This window comes from Gallus gallus, chromosome 2, assembly GCF_016699485.2.
Source record: "Gallus gallus isolate bGalGal1 chromosome 2, bGalGal1.mat.broiler.GRCg7b, whole genome shotgun sequence".
Lineage (NCBI taxonomy): Eukaryota > Metazoa > Chordata > Aves > Galliformes > Phasianidae > Gallus > Gallus gallus.
Window position 1 is genome coordinate 43,684,605 of NC_052533.1, and position 16,341 is coordinate 43,700,945.

General features: G+C 41.3%; 1 protein-coding gene across 12 annotated transcripts in view; it reads left to right on the forward strand.

The window, feature by feature from the left end:
* Nucleotides 1-16,341, forward strand: part of TRAK1 (trafficking kinesin protein 1) — a 131,077-nt gene that overhangs the window by 75,875 nt on the left and 38,861 nt on the right. For 2 of the 12 annotated variants that reach the window (XM_004939471.5, XM_004939479.5), the window contains exon 1: nt 334-685. The exons of 7 other annotated variants lie outside the window; for them this stretch is intronic. In XM_004939471.5, the coding sequence (XP_004939528.2) occupies nt 622-685 (64 nt within the window). In that variant the 5' untranslated portion in view covers nt 334-621. Of the gene's footprint in view, nt 1-333; nt 686-2,311; nt 5,682-8,565; nt 8,872-16,341 lie in introns of those variants that run through there. 3 more of the 12 variants (XM_040696041.2, XM_046938179.1, XM_004939470.5) reach the window with 3 other exon arrangements.

A 16,341-nucleotide genomic window follows, 5' to 3' on the forward strand; every position in this document is an offset into this window, starting at 1 on the left:
GCATGGACCCAGTGAATTACGATGGCAGGATGCTGTTCAGCGAGCAGTAAGCAGAGAATCGGATCCTCTTTCTGCGGAAGGATTTTCATTTCCAGCATGGAGGGCCACATCTAGTCTGCAAAGCCAGAAGCGGCAAAATGCATTCTCTGCATCTCCTCATCTCTTCTGGAGCCGGCTCATCTCCATGGCAACTCGTTAGGCTGAAGGGGATGTGGAGCCTGGGGAGGGATGGGTTAGAGACATCCGGGCGGTGGTGTGTGCCCCCACGTCAGCGTATCCGCCTCTTGATAGGGCGAGCTCGGTAACACCCAGCCGAGGCTCCTGTGCAGAGCTGCTTTATTACAGCAGCCGCCAGGGCATCTGCTTGAGAAATCTCCCTTCTGCATCCTTCTAGATATCTCTCTCTCTCTATTTCTCCCCCCGCCCCTCCCCCCCAAATTACACCCTATCCTCCCCCACCCATAGTTTAGTTGCAGCCTCATTGAAGATGTGCAGCTCGTTTCTGGCTTCCCAGGAGCTGCCTTGTGATGTGCCGTTCTGCACAGGCAGGAAGGCATGGCTGCGTTTCACTTGACCTTAGCAGCGAAGTGCAGTCTTGTCTGTTGCTGAAGGATACTGACTATGCAGAAATTTATTGAAGCAGATTACTACGAACTGGACTGGTATTATGAAGAATGCACAGATGGTAAATCTTTTTTTTTCCTCTTCCTTATTTCTTGGTGCAGAATCTGAAGCTTGTAGGACTGGAGCATTGTTATCAAATGTTTGAAAAATGAAGTACCTTGTAAAAGGCAGCACCTCGGTGTGGCAGAGATGCCTGCATCACTGTTACACCTCAGCATCTCTTCTGAGCATACTGCAAGAGACTGCTGTAAGGCTTTCTCTATTTCTAAGGGAGTGGCAGAGGAATGTAGGCACTGAACGAGAGCTCCTTGGGCAAGGGGAGAAATATTTGAAATGCTTGCTGTATGTATCATAATTGGGCTGGATTTGTATGTGCATAACGTAAGATTCTGTATTGGTTTGTGGTTTAAGGCTTTGTATTTTTCTGCAGTGCCAGTGTAATGGAATATCTGTATAGTTAACATATTAATAGGCAGTATGTGTTTTCTCTCAGGCTGTTTCTCTATGAAAGACATTTGTGACGTGACTTCTTAAAGCTGGGGGAGGTTTACTTCTGGGACTGAAAAAATTACAAACTGTTCTGAAGGTGATCTTCTGAGCCCATTGTGATCTCTCTGCTTTTCACCTGGGTGATTAGTTTTTTATCGGACTACTTAATATTTTTTATCAGATTCCAGATAAATGCATGTGAGGAAGATGAGGAGCACCCAAAATTGCACTGTGTAGGGTGAAAAAATCAAGATTTTTCATCAGTGGCACGTGGTGGTAACCTGTAAAACAGCATGCAGCCTTTGGGAAGGCAGTCATTGTATTTAGATTTTATTCTGGTCGGGAAGCAGGGCTTAAATGAGGCGAACCCAAGCTCACAATGAAGCAAGAACAGTAAGGAGTGTAGCTCTGGGGGGTTGTGGATTGTATGTATGTAGTACAGAGAGGGGACAGGTATAGTAAAGATGTGTGACAAAATGTGATTGGGTTCTTGTGGTCTTGTGGGTGGCACATCGTTCCGTTTGTGTCTATGTTCTGGATTTCTGAGGTGAGTACAGTGTCAGAAGGTTGTTAAGCTTGAATTTCACTGTTTCAATGATTATTCCTGTCCAGGTATTCAGGGAGTCAAAGAGCAAAGGGGCATATTTATTTGAAAGGTCTGACTACTTTTAGTAGGACTGAATCCATTATGTAACTTTTATCCTCTCAGTTTAACCCTAGTAAATACTGTAGCATCTGATTAATCTCTGTGATGTAACAGACTGGGTTGGCCTGCTTTTGGAAGCTTAAGAAATGTGACAGTTGTACTGTCAGTAAAAACAGTAGCTTTTTTCCAGGTTAAAGACAGAAGGCCTTCTTTTCATCATTCTTTTTATGATCTTCTATCTGTCTGGTCTAAGTGTTGTTATGCAGAAGTTTGACGTGTCTGAATAACTGAGCTAAGAGCTCCTTTTCTCATTAACTTGGTCGTAAGGTGTGCGCTGCTCTGGAGAAGCCGTGGGAGTTCCACAGCAATGGGATACGCAACAGGTATTGGGCAAGCACTGCAATACCTTGTGGGATCAGGGCCTCCAGCACCACGGTGGTTGGTCTGATTCTGGGCAGGCAAGTTCTCATGTGAGCGCTGAGCCCCCACCCAGCACTTATCTTCCGGGAGCCAAGATCTCCTACAGAAAGTCAGCCAGAGCACGTGCCATTTGGGAGAGAGCACCTCTCTGAGGCAGCAGGGTTGGATGTCTGACAGGGAGAAATCTCTTCTGTGGGTAAGGCATAATGCTGCTTTGTTTTTGTTTTTAATTGCAATGTTCCTTCTGAAGTGGATGGAGTGATAGTGCTGTCAGTCCTATCTCAGCCTCTTAGGTGAGTGTCAGTCTCAGGTTTAATGGAATTTCATGGCTTTTGGCTGTCTTCTCCCAGTTGAATGTGTGAGAGAGTAGTAGAGGATTTGAGAGGTGCAGTGGAAGCTCTTTGGCCTTTGGTATTGGTATTTTAATTTGGATTTGAAATAACATCAGTATTTCCTGTTGATGGAGTAAGGTATTCTGATGGTGGTGGGTGACAAAAGACATTTTAAAAGCATAGCAGAAACCAGGTTCTTCAAAGAGCACGTGGTGTCTTACGAGATGCCTGTCTCTCGGTGTTTCATTTTCTCACCATGCATTTGTTGATGCCAGAGTCATCTGCCTGTGATTCCATTTGTATTCAGTAGACTGATGGGCAGCTGCAGCTCAGCCAACCTGTTTTGAATATCTATTTTAAGACAAAATGAGGCATAGACAGCTTATTTCTCTTCTATAGATGGACTCTCTGGAGCTCAGATTTGTATGTACATTATATCAGGAATCCTATCCATTTTACCAGTTCTGGTAAATACATCACTGAAGGAGTCAGTGATACACTGAAAATAATAGAAATCCTCACAAGAGACCATCCTACAGGATTATTGTTTTCTGATGAAATTGTGCAGTTGCTTTGTAAAAGCTGGTGGGACATGGATTTCCATCTTAAAGGTGTGATTTCATGTTAACAATTCCTCGAACTGTGTATGCTTTCTTGTTCCATAGTCATTCCATAATGACACCAGCATGTAAGGCTTTAGTGCTATTGTTTGACTCAATAGGAAAAGAAGTAATTCTCACTCTTAGCTCAGATTTAATGAACTTCTGTATGGATTGATATAGTAACAATGTCTTCAACTTGCATTTGGTGGTAGTAATTTTTTTTTAATACCTTGAAGAGGCAAATGAACAAATGCTCAAAACTGACAATTCACAAATCTTTCAGAAGTCTCTAAGGTGGAAATAATGAAGTAATACCTTTTTATGTAATGTCCTTTCCAGAGTTTATTTTTGGCAAGAGTAAATGGAATTAGGCAATAAGGTGTTTCCTTATTTGAATATTGGATCACCGGTGTTAACTACCATTACAATAAATTGAAGCCTATATTAATAAGAAACACTGCACCGTGCTTTTTAGATACATTTTTCCAATACAACATTTTTGTATAGTGTGACAGTTGCCACCTTATTTGGAATTAATGGAATATGTGTGTTGCTCCGTAAGTAATGCCTCCTATTTATTTCCGTGGAAACGGCAACAAAGAGCTCTACAATAAAACATAATTAAATAGGAGGCATTGCTTTCAGAGCAGCCGTGGTAGACTGGAGAGTGGAAAGAGCTGTGTGTGTACTGGAACAGGACAGTCATTACTTTTGTAGCAGATTTTGAGATGGGCAGCATTAATGATAAAAGAGGAAAAGGTGAAGCCTTTGCGGGCTCGTGTGGTGAAGTAGAGCAGTATAAATGTCAGTTTTTATCTCATCTCAGTTTTTATCTTCATCTCAGTTTTTGTTTTGTTTTTGTCTGTTGCTTTTTAAAGAGGTAAAATAGATTCTTAAGGAACACAAAACTCAATGTAGGTGAAAAAAAAAAAAAAAGCAAAAATCTCCCACAGACTCCCAAACAGAATAGAAGCAGATAAATGGATATCTTTATAAATCTTTATGAATAGCCTTCTCCCATGCTTCTCTCTGGGGCCAGTCTCCTCCACCCTCTCAATGAGCAATGCAAGAGAAATCCAGGTTGACTGTGGCACAAGTAATTTTTTTGTCGGGTTCCTCTCATTACTCATTTATTTCTAACTAAAAAACCCCCCTTTGGGGCCTGAGAGTTCATTGCTTGTTATTCCAGGTGACTTTGTGTGTGTATGTGATTAGAACTTTCATTTTTCTTTTGTTGTCCGTGAGCTTCAGCAGTTGCTTGCAGAGAAAACAGCATCTTTATCCCTTCTTCTTTTTCCTCACAGTCTCTCTGTGTCTCCCATTTGTCTCACACCAAAGCTTCTGTCCTCTTACATGTTTGCCCAAGTGACTTCATCTCACTTTCATGGTCATTCTGGCACTTCTTGCTCTGCTCCGCATCTTTTAACTCCCACCCATGCTTTCCTTCTGCTTGTACAGAAGTGTTTTCATCTCTTGTTCTGTCTGCAGATACTGTTTGGTACTTCTCTCTATTATCAACAAGTTCCTGAACTTTCCCTTTTAGCTGGGCAATAATTAACAGTGCTAATGTTTGTTCTCCTTGACCTGCCAGCGCAGTTACTTATTCCCGTCTTATTTGTAGCGGTGTGCCTTTGCAAATGTGAGACAGCGTCCCAGTTATCTTCCTTTGTGGCTGTTTCTTCTTCTTTTTTTTTTTTTCACTCCTTAAAGGCACCATTAGGAGAATATTTCCTGTTCTGCGCTGCCTTTCTAAGTGTTCTTAGATCTCCATGTTTCTTCCTCCATGCATCTCAGTTACAGGTAACCTCACACATGTCTGCCAGCTCTGTGGAGGCGCAGTCAGCCTTTAAGCCTGGAGTATGGCTTGACCCTTTCTCGCTTACGACAGGAGTTCAGCTGATGGTTGAGTATTTCTGAGTCCTCATACTGTCTCATAGGTTTGCTTCTTTTATCTCTGTGCCTGTGGGCACGGTAACTCTGGTGTTGCTCTGGATGTCATCAGTGGGCATTCTGTTTACATCCGTGCGAACCTTACAGATGCTTGTGTTGAAGGCTAATTCTAAACAAACTGAGCTACATTTGTGTTAGGTATCAGAAGAATAGACACTTAATATCCTTAACCAGGGCCATCCATCCCAAAGCTGGTAGACTGAGCTACCATTGTATTAGATACCAGAAGAATAATTACTTAGTTTCCTTAGTCAGGGTCTTTTCAATACCAGTAGGCCTTGAAGGGAAAATTAATTGATCAGGATACTGCCAACTTGGCAAGAAAACCCTAGATCTGTGAATCCTTACAACTGTATGAAAAATAACCAGTCATTGTGAGGAGAAAGGACTGGAAAAGGATTAACTTTGCAACTTTTGTGTATAAATACTGTGTGGAGAGTTTCACGTGTGTGCTTGATTCGTGGGAAACCACCCGAGCACCAGCCTTGTGCAATCCTGAGATAAATAAGGAGTGTCTCTCCTGAGTGTGTGATTATTGATTACTGCACACTGGGCGACGAATCACTTTTCAGACAACACTTGTAGCACGTAGACTTGGAAACAGCCCTTGTTCCCTAGGTATGTGGATAAAATTCTCCTTCAGGTTTTTGCTTCTTCATCCTTGATAAATGTAGTTGAACCTTGCTCATATGTGTGCGATCATTGAAATTATTTTCCAGTTTCCTTCTTTTGCCGTGTTACTTCCTTTTCTTTATTCCTCTGTTGATTCTGTATCTAGTTAGACCTAAGCTACTGCTATTTGTGTATCGTCTTTAAATGGCTTATTTTTCAGCATAGAGGTATAATTTCCTCTTGAGTCTGCTCAACTGCTGTACTTATAGATAAGCTCTTTCCTGCTTCATCCCAATTTTTTCTTTCCAGAAACATAGGATGCTGTCCTTTTGGCTGAAGCAAATTAATTGGGTGTGTTTTGTAAGACTGGGAGATGTGCATAATACACAGATGGATATTTGGTAAATAAACATACAAATCTGTATACATTTGAACAATTTAACTTTGTTTGACTGTATGTCCTAATAGAAAGCACATTTCGGTGGCCAGTTTATGCTCACTTTCTGGAAAGCCCACCCCAAAACACCCATGTTTCTTCATCGGCATACTTTAGAACCTAGATGCTGCCATTTCAGTCATTGTTTTTAGGACTTGTTTGCCTATGGAGAAGCTTTTTGTTCTAAATGCAGCATTATTACTACTGGTTAATTGTGGTGATTATGTGCAAAAGCCTAGATATTTTTTGTTGATAAAGGAGGTTAGAATGTTTTGTGTGCACCAGAACTGCATGAATGAGTCAGGATAAGAGAGTTACATGCATTGTGTCCTGCCTCACCTTTCTTAAACTAACTCTGGGTTTGTTTCCTTTTCTGTTGCAAAGTTACCAAAGGTAAGGTCTGTACCTTAGTGCAGGAGTTGCATTAGAAGTGTGCATGTGTGTTTTAGGTGTGCTTATTTAGCTAGCTTCCCGAAAGGAGATGAATGTCTTGTGCTAACGGAGTAGCCTACGTGCTGAGTTGATTACAGCTAGCATACTCAATTTACTTTGCAGCAGTAGCCCTTAAAAGTGCGTATTTGTCCTGATATGCTATATAAGTCCTTAAGTCTTTGTTTACAGGAAATATTAAAATCTCTTTTGAATCTTTCCTGATTAGAGTGTGTATTTTCAGAACTGTGTACAGTTTGGCTTTTTTCTTCCGTTGCTGGTTATTGTTTGGTACCTGCTGGAGACTTGGCTCTTAATCTTTGGCACATAAATATTCCTGCGCCAGTAAAAGGGCTTAATGCAAAGTACTACTAAAAATGAGCTGATAGCCTAGGAGTGCAGTACGCATTACTTCCTCACCCACTGTAAGTATAGATCAGCATATATAATGTGTTTTAACAATATTAACAGAGTAGATACTGCAACACTTGTTCTTCTTCTGGTTTCTGAGTGCCAGAGTCCATGTTGTTCGCACTGTGAGCCGCAGTTCAAAAGTCAGCACGTGAGAATATTAATTATATTGCTGTCTATATTAAGCAGCATTCATGCATGTTTTTGGTGTGCCACGTGCTATCCTGTTCTCCTTATGAGTTAGCTGGTTAGCTATGGCTGAACACTTGGCAGGAACATTAAAGCCACAGAATCTTAGTAGTTGGCAGTAGTAGTAGTAGGCAACGGTGGGAGCTTTTGTCCCTAAGATTTGGAAGGTGCTTCTTGCATTCATTCAAAAAGGTGTCTCAGTTTGTTTCAGTATTTCCCTGAATTTCCATTCTCTACCTATTAAAGTGGTAAATTATTGCTAGATTATGGATTGTGTCTCTCCACCCTTTTTTTCCTAGTTTTTTGAGCACTCCTGATAATTACAATAAATGTGTGTCGTGTCTTATTTGAGCTTTTGTGAATAATGTGTTTCTTGTAAGCCTGAAAAATGGGGCATTTGGCTGAAACCTAATGGCAGGTGGATGTTCAGCTCAGTTGGACATGTGTGTAATTCCCATTTCTGAACAGTACCATTTTTTCTAAGGAGCAAGTGAAGTAGAGCAGTGAGCTGTCTGGAAGGGAAGACAACCAAAGGCAGTGTTGCAGAGGAGGGGCTTTGTTTGTTGCAGGACCTGATCCTGGAAAGATCTGAGGTCTGAATTGGAAAAGGTACTGCCATTTTTATATTTGTTACACACTCAATGAAATCATCGCAAGTCCTGGAACTGATTTGAGGCCTGAAATGTTGGAGGCGTATGGAATTCTTACTGGCTGGTGGTTGCTGTCGGTGGTGGTTTTAAATTTGATTAATTTTCAAGAGTTATGGGTCCGCCATTACAAGGGAGAAATGGGGACAGTAAAGCCTTAAGAATTCGGAGATGGGAAGGAATCCACATGATATTAATGATAAAATGACATCCTGCAGTCCCCCCACTTGGCTGCTTCGCCCATGACGCAGGTTGAGGTGTTTTCTGTAGAAGGCAAAGGGCACCGGTCTGCCACAGGTAATGAGGGAGGCAACTTGGCAAACACTGAGTATCCATAGCTGTAAGAAGTTAAATAAGAAAGTTAATGCTCCTTACACGTGTCGTGAAGCTTAGCAGAAGAAATTGTGTTTGTTGTTCAAGTAGGGGAGCAACACGCATGCCCTTGGATACGCACTGGGGAGTGCTGTACATGGGCTTGACGTGTTTCATTTCCCACTACATACAGTCAAGATGACTATAGAAAACCAAGGTATTTTGATAGCCAGAGGCTGGGTGGGCTGCGGTGTGGGCAGATGGTCACCACTGCCTGAGAGGGCCAGGACTGAGGAGATGGCAGTGCCAGGCCTGTTGGGGAGGGGCTGTCAACATGTCACTGCTGTGTCTGAAGCACGCTGACAGCACCCCTGAGTACAAACTGCCCGCCCTCTGGGCTGGTATGAGGAACAACCTCAATCTCACGGTAATTATTAGACAGATGGTCTCGTCACTCCTCCACCCTGTCTGTACCAGGCAAAGCTGCTGTGCTGAGGGCACACACAGTCACTCAGGAGCTCCCTGGCTGAGCATGTGAGTGAAGAAAGATGGTACTCTGCTCTGTGGAGCCCTGCTACTGCTCTCCCCAGGGGTACCGCCGTGGGGGGAATGACATCCTGTCACCTGTCAGACTGAGGCACTGCGCTGCATCTATCTGGGACAGCTTCAGCAATGTCAGGAAACGAAGAGGAAAGCTTTGAATATGACTGTGAGGAGGAAAATGAGAGGGAAAGCACGTTTAACAGGCAGAACCTTGAGATCTTGGAAGAAGGTACTTTCTCCCTTTCTGTTTTTAAATCTTTATGTTAGTAATGCATGGCAGTCTGCAAAAGACTTGAGAAATGTTAGTGGATTTAAACCTACTGCGTTTTTCAATCCTTTTTAATGCGTACCCACTGCCTTCAGGCGAAAGAGTAATAAAATAGTCATGTGGGGGTAGAATGAATCTTAACTTAGGTACATTTCTTAAAGAAAACATGCATGATCAACAGATGTAGGCTGTGCAATAGATTTTTATATAATAAAACTGGATTAGAGGAATTACCTTTCTTTAGAAATGTAGTGCGTTTTTTTTATATATGCAGCTCATACATGTATTGTGAGTCTGTCAGTTTGTCATTCCCAGCAGGGACTTCTAAAAATGAGCAAAAGAACTAGGTAACAGTCTTGTGCTTATCCATGCACTTGAAAGCACGTAGACAGAAATAACCCAGGTTTTGGGTCATGTGGCTTTACCTTTTGAGGAAACAAATAGCCCCAAATCTTCTCATACGTTGTGGAAATAATAGGTATTTGCAGAATTGCAGACAGCTGGCCTGTTAGTGTGGGAGTGTGAATGTATGTGCGTTGGATATTCGCTTGCTCACCCACTGTGAGGAGCTTGTACCTTCCCATTCGGGGGCTGCTCCCAGCTGCTCTAGCCTTTTTTTTCAGGGCATTGGGCACTGAAAGCTAAATACACCATGTATGTTATTTCACGTGCTGTGAATTTTACTCTAAAATAACGATTTTGCGGTAGAGGAGTGATACTTCCAAGAACACTATCCTACAGCTGATAGAAGGATACTTTGAAAGATTGACCTCGTGGGAAGCCATGTCCAAAGCTTGTATGTGAAAAGGTTTTCATGGATGTAACAGCGTCATTGAACCTGTTACACAGGGCTTATCTCTGAAGAATTCCTCAGCATGGAGTGTTGCACCTGGATTTCAATCATAAACTGTGTTCCTTGTTGTGTCTCTGAAGGAGTTTAAGACAACTTGTCCATCTGTGCGTAATAGAAGGGTGCTTGAGAGAATACTGGTGAAAGAGCAGCTTTAAAATTGGGGTTTGAGATGGAGAGGAAGCTGTTATCTGATTAGGCAGAAATACTTTGTTTTGTATTTGATTCTTATTTTTTTGGTTGGTGAAATGGCTGCTGAAACACCTACAACGGTGTTCTTCCTGTGTATTTTACCTTTCATGGAGATCTAAGTACATTCTGAGCCTATTCTTGCTGATTTCAAGTGAAAAGGAACATTGAGTTCTATCTGGGATAAATTTAGTCCTGTGTCTCTTCAGTGCCTACCACTCAAAAGCTCAGTCTGTACGTGAAATGCCTTTTAGAGATGCCTCTCTCTTCCACCTATACGTTCAGGTCACCTACATACTTATGTAGTAGTGATGCACACGCACAAAAATGGTGTCTAATACTTCTAGGTGTCTCTTCACGTGGCGTGCTTCTTAATGACAGTATTTCTGTTGAGGTTGAGCCAATTCATCTGTAAGTAAAGCGGATAGAAACAATAGTTAGTATCCTTTCCCTGCTGAAGAGAAGAGAATCCGGCTGTAATTCTAGTATAAGAAAAGGGAAAACTGCAGAACACGTTTTGCAGTTTTTCTGTTTACTCTGAGTTTCTTGATGTTCTCATGGAAAGAAGGAGGTAAAAATTGTGCAATTAAGACTCCTTAACTGTTCGAACTATCCCCTGAAGAGGACTCACTACTTGGTTGTTCAGTCCATGGTCTTTTTGACATAATGAGTTTTTCCTTTTACAGCATTTAGAACTTTTGAGATCAGTCCTGTTTCTAAAACCTCCGTCACAGAACTAGTGTTACGTTGGGCAGCATTACAGAATCAGTGCTCCTGATAAGTGTGGGAGGCACCTTCATATAGGTCTAGGCAGAACAGTCTGAGAGTCAGGGTGTTGCTTTTGAGTTGTAATTTGTTCAACAGTAATGTTTGCTCTTCGTGTGATGGTCTTTGAGGTGACTGGAGAGAAGGGATAGTTGTTGATAGTATTCGTTCAGTTTTTGTTGGTTTAAAATTAAACCTTTCAGCTCTTCTTGGTTCGTGCACTGCTGGGTTAGCTACTTGTGAAACTGGGTTGTGTTGCAAACCTTTATTTTGCAGGTAGGACAGGAAGAGTCTATATACCTTGTGCAAGACCTGTGATGGTACCTATCATTATTATTTCAGTTTACTAATGTAGTAGATTAAAACCCCTCTTTATCTACCCAAGTTTAATGTTAAAAACTCCTGTGATCTCTTCTAAAATCTCAACTTCAGACACACCACAGGTCTTAATTACAGAAAGTGTGAAATGTGTTTTAACTTACGAAGATATTCACTAGAATTGAAGTCATAAAAGAGTCTGGCATCTTTAAACGCTAGCAGCTGACAATACATGGCTTTTAATACTGCCTTGTGACTTCATTTTAAGATTTTGAAAAGGTTTTGAGTCCAGATTCCGGTTTAAGCCCTACGCTCATTTACTCATTTACTAGTTGTAATGACTGCAGTCCAGATATTTCTTGACAAGAAGTGAATGAAGGAGGAGAATGTCAAGACAATAATTCAATGAGCAGTAGTAAAAAATATCCTGTTAGGGGAAAAAAAGAAGTTCACAGAAGAGCTATGATGGATTCTATCAGTAAATGGTAGGCATTAAGGATATGGTAAGCCATGGGGCCCAGACATTGGGGCAGTTTCCTTAGTTTTGCTTTGTGACTGTACTTTCCAAGGTTACCACACTTGATCTGTGTTTGTATTAATAGGTGGAACATCCGTGTGATATTCTTGTTGTGGGTGGAAATCTGTTGGCATTGCCTACATGGTGTTGTTTGTCGTGTTGTTATTGTGTAGTTGCTGAACGAGTCTGTATGGTTCACAACAGTGTTCTTCCAAACTCCTTGCCCACAGCGTGATTGTGAGCTGTGGGGCAGCGACCATCTACCAGGGCTGCACTGTGTCCTCCCATCTGCCCTGAGTGCACCTGCCTTCTGCAGAAGGCCGCACTCCTGCCTTGGGAGGGGAAGGGCAAGGCCACAGGCCTGCAGGTATGCTGTGTGTGAACTGGGGCTCCTGGCAAGTCCTGCCTCAGGAGCACACTTTCCAAGCTCCTGTGACAAAGTCTCTTAAGACGTTAAGCTCCTCACGTGAATGTATTCCCCGAGGCCCATCTGGGATCTGCCAGACCCCGGTGGCCAGAAGCCTCTGCTTCAATTTAGCCAGGGCTGCTAGAAACTTCTCTTTAGCAGAGGAGAAGTTAACGTCTTTACATACATAAAACCTTTCTAGCCTGAGTGATAGCAGAGCTGGTGGAACATTTTATTTCTGAATTCATTTGAAAGGAAATTCATATGCTGTGACACCATTCCAGAATGGCTCCATGCCCTTCGCTCGATCAAGGTGGTAGTTACAGTAACCTGTGCCAGAGAGTAACAATTAGTGGCTCTGGAACCGAAACTGTGAGTTTTGGTAATGACTTTATGCACAGAATGCAAAACTAAACCAGTGTGAGCTGAGGAGTCTGAGCCTGCCACAGACCGTCTGTCAGACTGTGTTATTATACAGGTCAGTATTATCTGCCCTAAAAGTGGAACTTCATCATAACGTCTTATCTGCCTTCTGTTCACAATGATTAGAAATGAATAGGAAGAGGAGCAATAGGTGCTGAGCTTCCCTCCTCAGCCTTGGTTGCTCTCTTAGTTCTTCAACACAAGAATTAGGAGGGGATGTGTCACGGGGAGGGAGTGCTGGTTCTGGTCAGCCAGTGCAGCCGGGGCTGATGACACCTACGACTGCTGGCTCTGGTGTTGTTTTTCCATCTGCACCCCCTGTTTGGAGAAGGTGGCTCAGTGCAGCAGTTTCCAATAGTAACAGTGTTGCTCTCCTTCCTGTCCCTGGCTCTTTCCTTTTCCTGAAAACAGACTTATCTTTTAAACAGCATGATTCATGGCTGTGTGGCTTTCAGGGCGCAGTCCAAGAAGGCGTATACTTTCTTCCCTGGGCACCTTCAGCTTGATAGTTGGTGCTTTAGGCAGTGTAGAACTCAGAGCCCGAGGGAAGCTTCTGGTCAGATGCTGCATTAAACAAGTGATGAGAAAGAAATGCAAAGTAAATCTTCTCAATTGTAATCTGATTGGGAAGCACCACAGTGTGGATAACTGTAAATCTACAAGCTTTAAGAGAGAATGAAGGTGGTGCTAGGTACTTTAGGGCAGAGGAAATTCTTGATCTGTCCATTGATGTGCTTGACTTTAAAAAAACAAAACAAAGCCAACCCCCCCCCCCCCCCCACTCTGCTACCAGAGGTCTGTTTGTTTTGTATGTTTAATACAGTCTTGAAAATAGCACGATAGAAGCATTCTATGTTCTTTGTTTTGTTTTGTATCTGTGACATTAATTTCAAAGCTCAACAAAAATGAGTGCTTGTGAAATTCTGTGCCCTACTTTCAATGGATTATTATTATTTTTTTTTATTATTTTAGTGTTCTGTCTTTATTGCCTAATGGCTTTCTCCGTAAACTGTGAGGTGCAAAGTACATTGGATTTGGATGTACATATGCATGCATTTAGATACTACAGTCCCTATTGTCCTCAGGCAAACATAATACTAGTTTACGAATGAGCAGAAAGAGGTCAGTGAATTGGCACTGCTGATTTTGCATTACAGAGCATTGTCCTTGATATGTTCTTGTTTTATCTACAGTTGTGTTATGAGGCTCTCATATTAATCAAAAAGCAACGCAGGTTAGAAGCCTAAGGTGTTTTTTCCTTTGTGTTTCACTCATCAGAGCTCAAAATAATGCATCTTTTTCACTTGATAGATTTTTCTGGACTACTATGGAAATCAAAATCACTGCTCTAGCAGTTGGCCTAATGTTAACTTGGAAAGATTGACTACATACTTAAACAGTTCTGAATTTTTCAAATGCTGCTGCTGAATTACTTTCTCTCTGTTCTTTCTACCTTCTCTCCCCCTGCTGCCTGTGTTTCGGGGGGGGTGGGGAGCTGTACCTGTTTTTAAGCTTACCCTCTCTCCAAAAGCAATGCTTTCCTCTCCCCTAGTGTCAGTCTGTGCTATTTCTGCTGGGCTGCACTTTTAGTGACTGTAGGATGCAGCTGACAGAGGGTTTTATTATATGCAATCTTTTGGAGTTTGTTTCCACTTGGATACTGAGAAGGATGAATAATATATCATTTTGACCTTGAAACCATTTCACATTGTCAGAGTAGTATATGAAGACCTCTGTGTTAACTGTGACCAACAGAAGGTCAATGTAAGCTCTGAAATACAACAGTGGTTGGTAACCAGTTTGTTACTGCTCTACCAGTAATAAGTCTGTTGTGATAGCTTCTCTGGTTTACTGACAGAAAGAATATTTGACTTTAACTTATATCTGCTTGTTGGCAAGGTCACCTTTCCCTTGAGGCTCAGAAATGTCAATTATACATAAAAGTTTGTGTGCAACCCATTCTAATGTTGCATGTATTGAAATGGCTGTTTAATAACAGCACATTATCAGAGCAGCCTGATAAAGATTAAATGGTAAAATCAGAAGGAATAGCTACGTGAGCAACTGCGTGCTACCAACCTTGATTTCTCTTTCTCCGCCCAAGTGACCTTATTCTGTCTGTGGGAGCACCGTCCTCCTATCAGCTAGGGTACACCTGAATTAGAATGGTGTGGAGTTGGCATAGTCATAATCAGTGGTGATTATCAGTATTTATATCTCAAACGCAATTTTATGGTGGTGAGGGAATGTTGTAACCAAGGGAACTACTTACTGTGCCATTGTTTTGGAAAGTAAACCCTTGATGTCAAGGCTTCTGAGAGGTGTTATTGCATTACCTTTGAACTTACCTATTAATTTTCATCACCACAAAAATGACATTTTATTGTGATTTATCTTTTGTAAGCCTCTCTGTTTTCTTAAGGAGTTTTTATGGAAAACTTCTTTTTACCTCCTCTGGTTAACACAGTTGATGTTCTCTTCAAGACACTACAGGTTTTTTTCCTACGGCAACCTGTTCAGTCAAAAGCAGATCGTAGAGCTTTTAGCTTACAGATGCTCCGTTATTGTCTACTGTACAATACTATAGGGTTTCTTTATATTGCTATGTAATTTTGGTCAAGTTACTACTTTGAAGTGTAACCTTCGTCCTGTTTCCACTTTCAGGTATAGTTATTTGGATAAAAGTAATTATTTTTTGCGTATATTTGGATGATGTTTTCTAGAATTCCCTGGCAATACTTACATCACTGAAATGTTTTCAGGATTTCTTCATCAAAACTAGAGTTTGAGAAACAGGAAAATAAACCAAATAAATGTAATTCTTGTTTTAGCTTGATCATCTTTCTAATGTTCAAGTATGGAAAAATGAAACAAAACATTTCAACAGGTATCGAAGTTCTGTTGTACTTGATGTATTATTGATGTGCCTTAGTGCTGATGGACTGTATATTTATCTGCAGGTATCTTATATACTTGTAATTGGGCAGGATTATTTCCTTATTGCTGCACCCAGCGCACTTTATTTTTTAATCTTATTAGGCCTTGTTTTTGCTTCTCCCAACCCCCCTTGATGCATGCTGAAGTGGCATTAGCCAGTCTATCAGGCTGAGCTTTAACTGACATTGTCAAGGTTAAATCCCCTGAAGAACAATTTGCATTACAGCAGCCTGCTAGCCAATAGTCAATACAATCAGTTCAACTTCATCAACATCCTGGTTGTGTTTTTTGTTCAGAAGTACAGGGTTTGAGCAGCTGAAAAGTAAAAATAATATGTAAGAATGGAGCAGAAAGTGCTATTGTTTCTTCTTATTATTTATGTTTTTTTGGGGGGGGGGGGTTTGTTTTTTTTTTTTTGTTTTTTTGTTTTTTTGTTTTTTTTTAGAAAACTGCAGATCTCTGGATAATTTTATGCAGATTCTTAAAGGATTACCTAGGGTGGTAGACTAAACTTTGGCATACGTCCTTCAATCTAACAGAGCTCCCGGTTCCACCTTAGTGCTTTATCGCCAACACCCAGTTTTAGTACATGTTTTTATGAGTAATACTGTGGCCGTGGTGTTGTAGTCTGAGTGTTATAAAAATGGGCTGTTGTTTTGTATGCATTTTGTGTTGGCTTTGCTGTCTCATACCATAATGCTTAGTTCTTATCAATTTAATGATGTATGGTGAACAATGTTATTAAAGTTATTGGAGTTGCTTATTCATGGAACAATTCTACTGCATACAATGCAGAGACTAGCTGACATGGCAGAATCCTATTCTTGTGTCTAAGAACATGAATTCACTTCTTCCTTGATTTTTTTCTCCATAAACTTGAGGCCTTCCTCTTTGGAGAAGAAAATTTTAACATTTTAGTGACTTATCCTGCCACCAACAAAAACAAATTCCCATTGCAAAAGAGAAACACCAGTGTTCCCAGTTTAGCTTGGAGCTTTGATATTGTGGTTTTTTATGTTTTGGTAC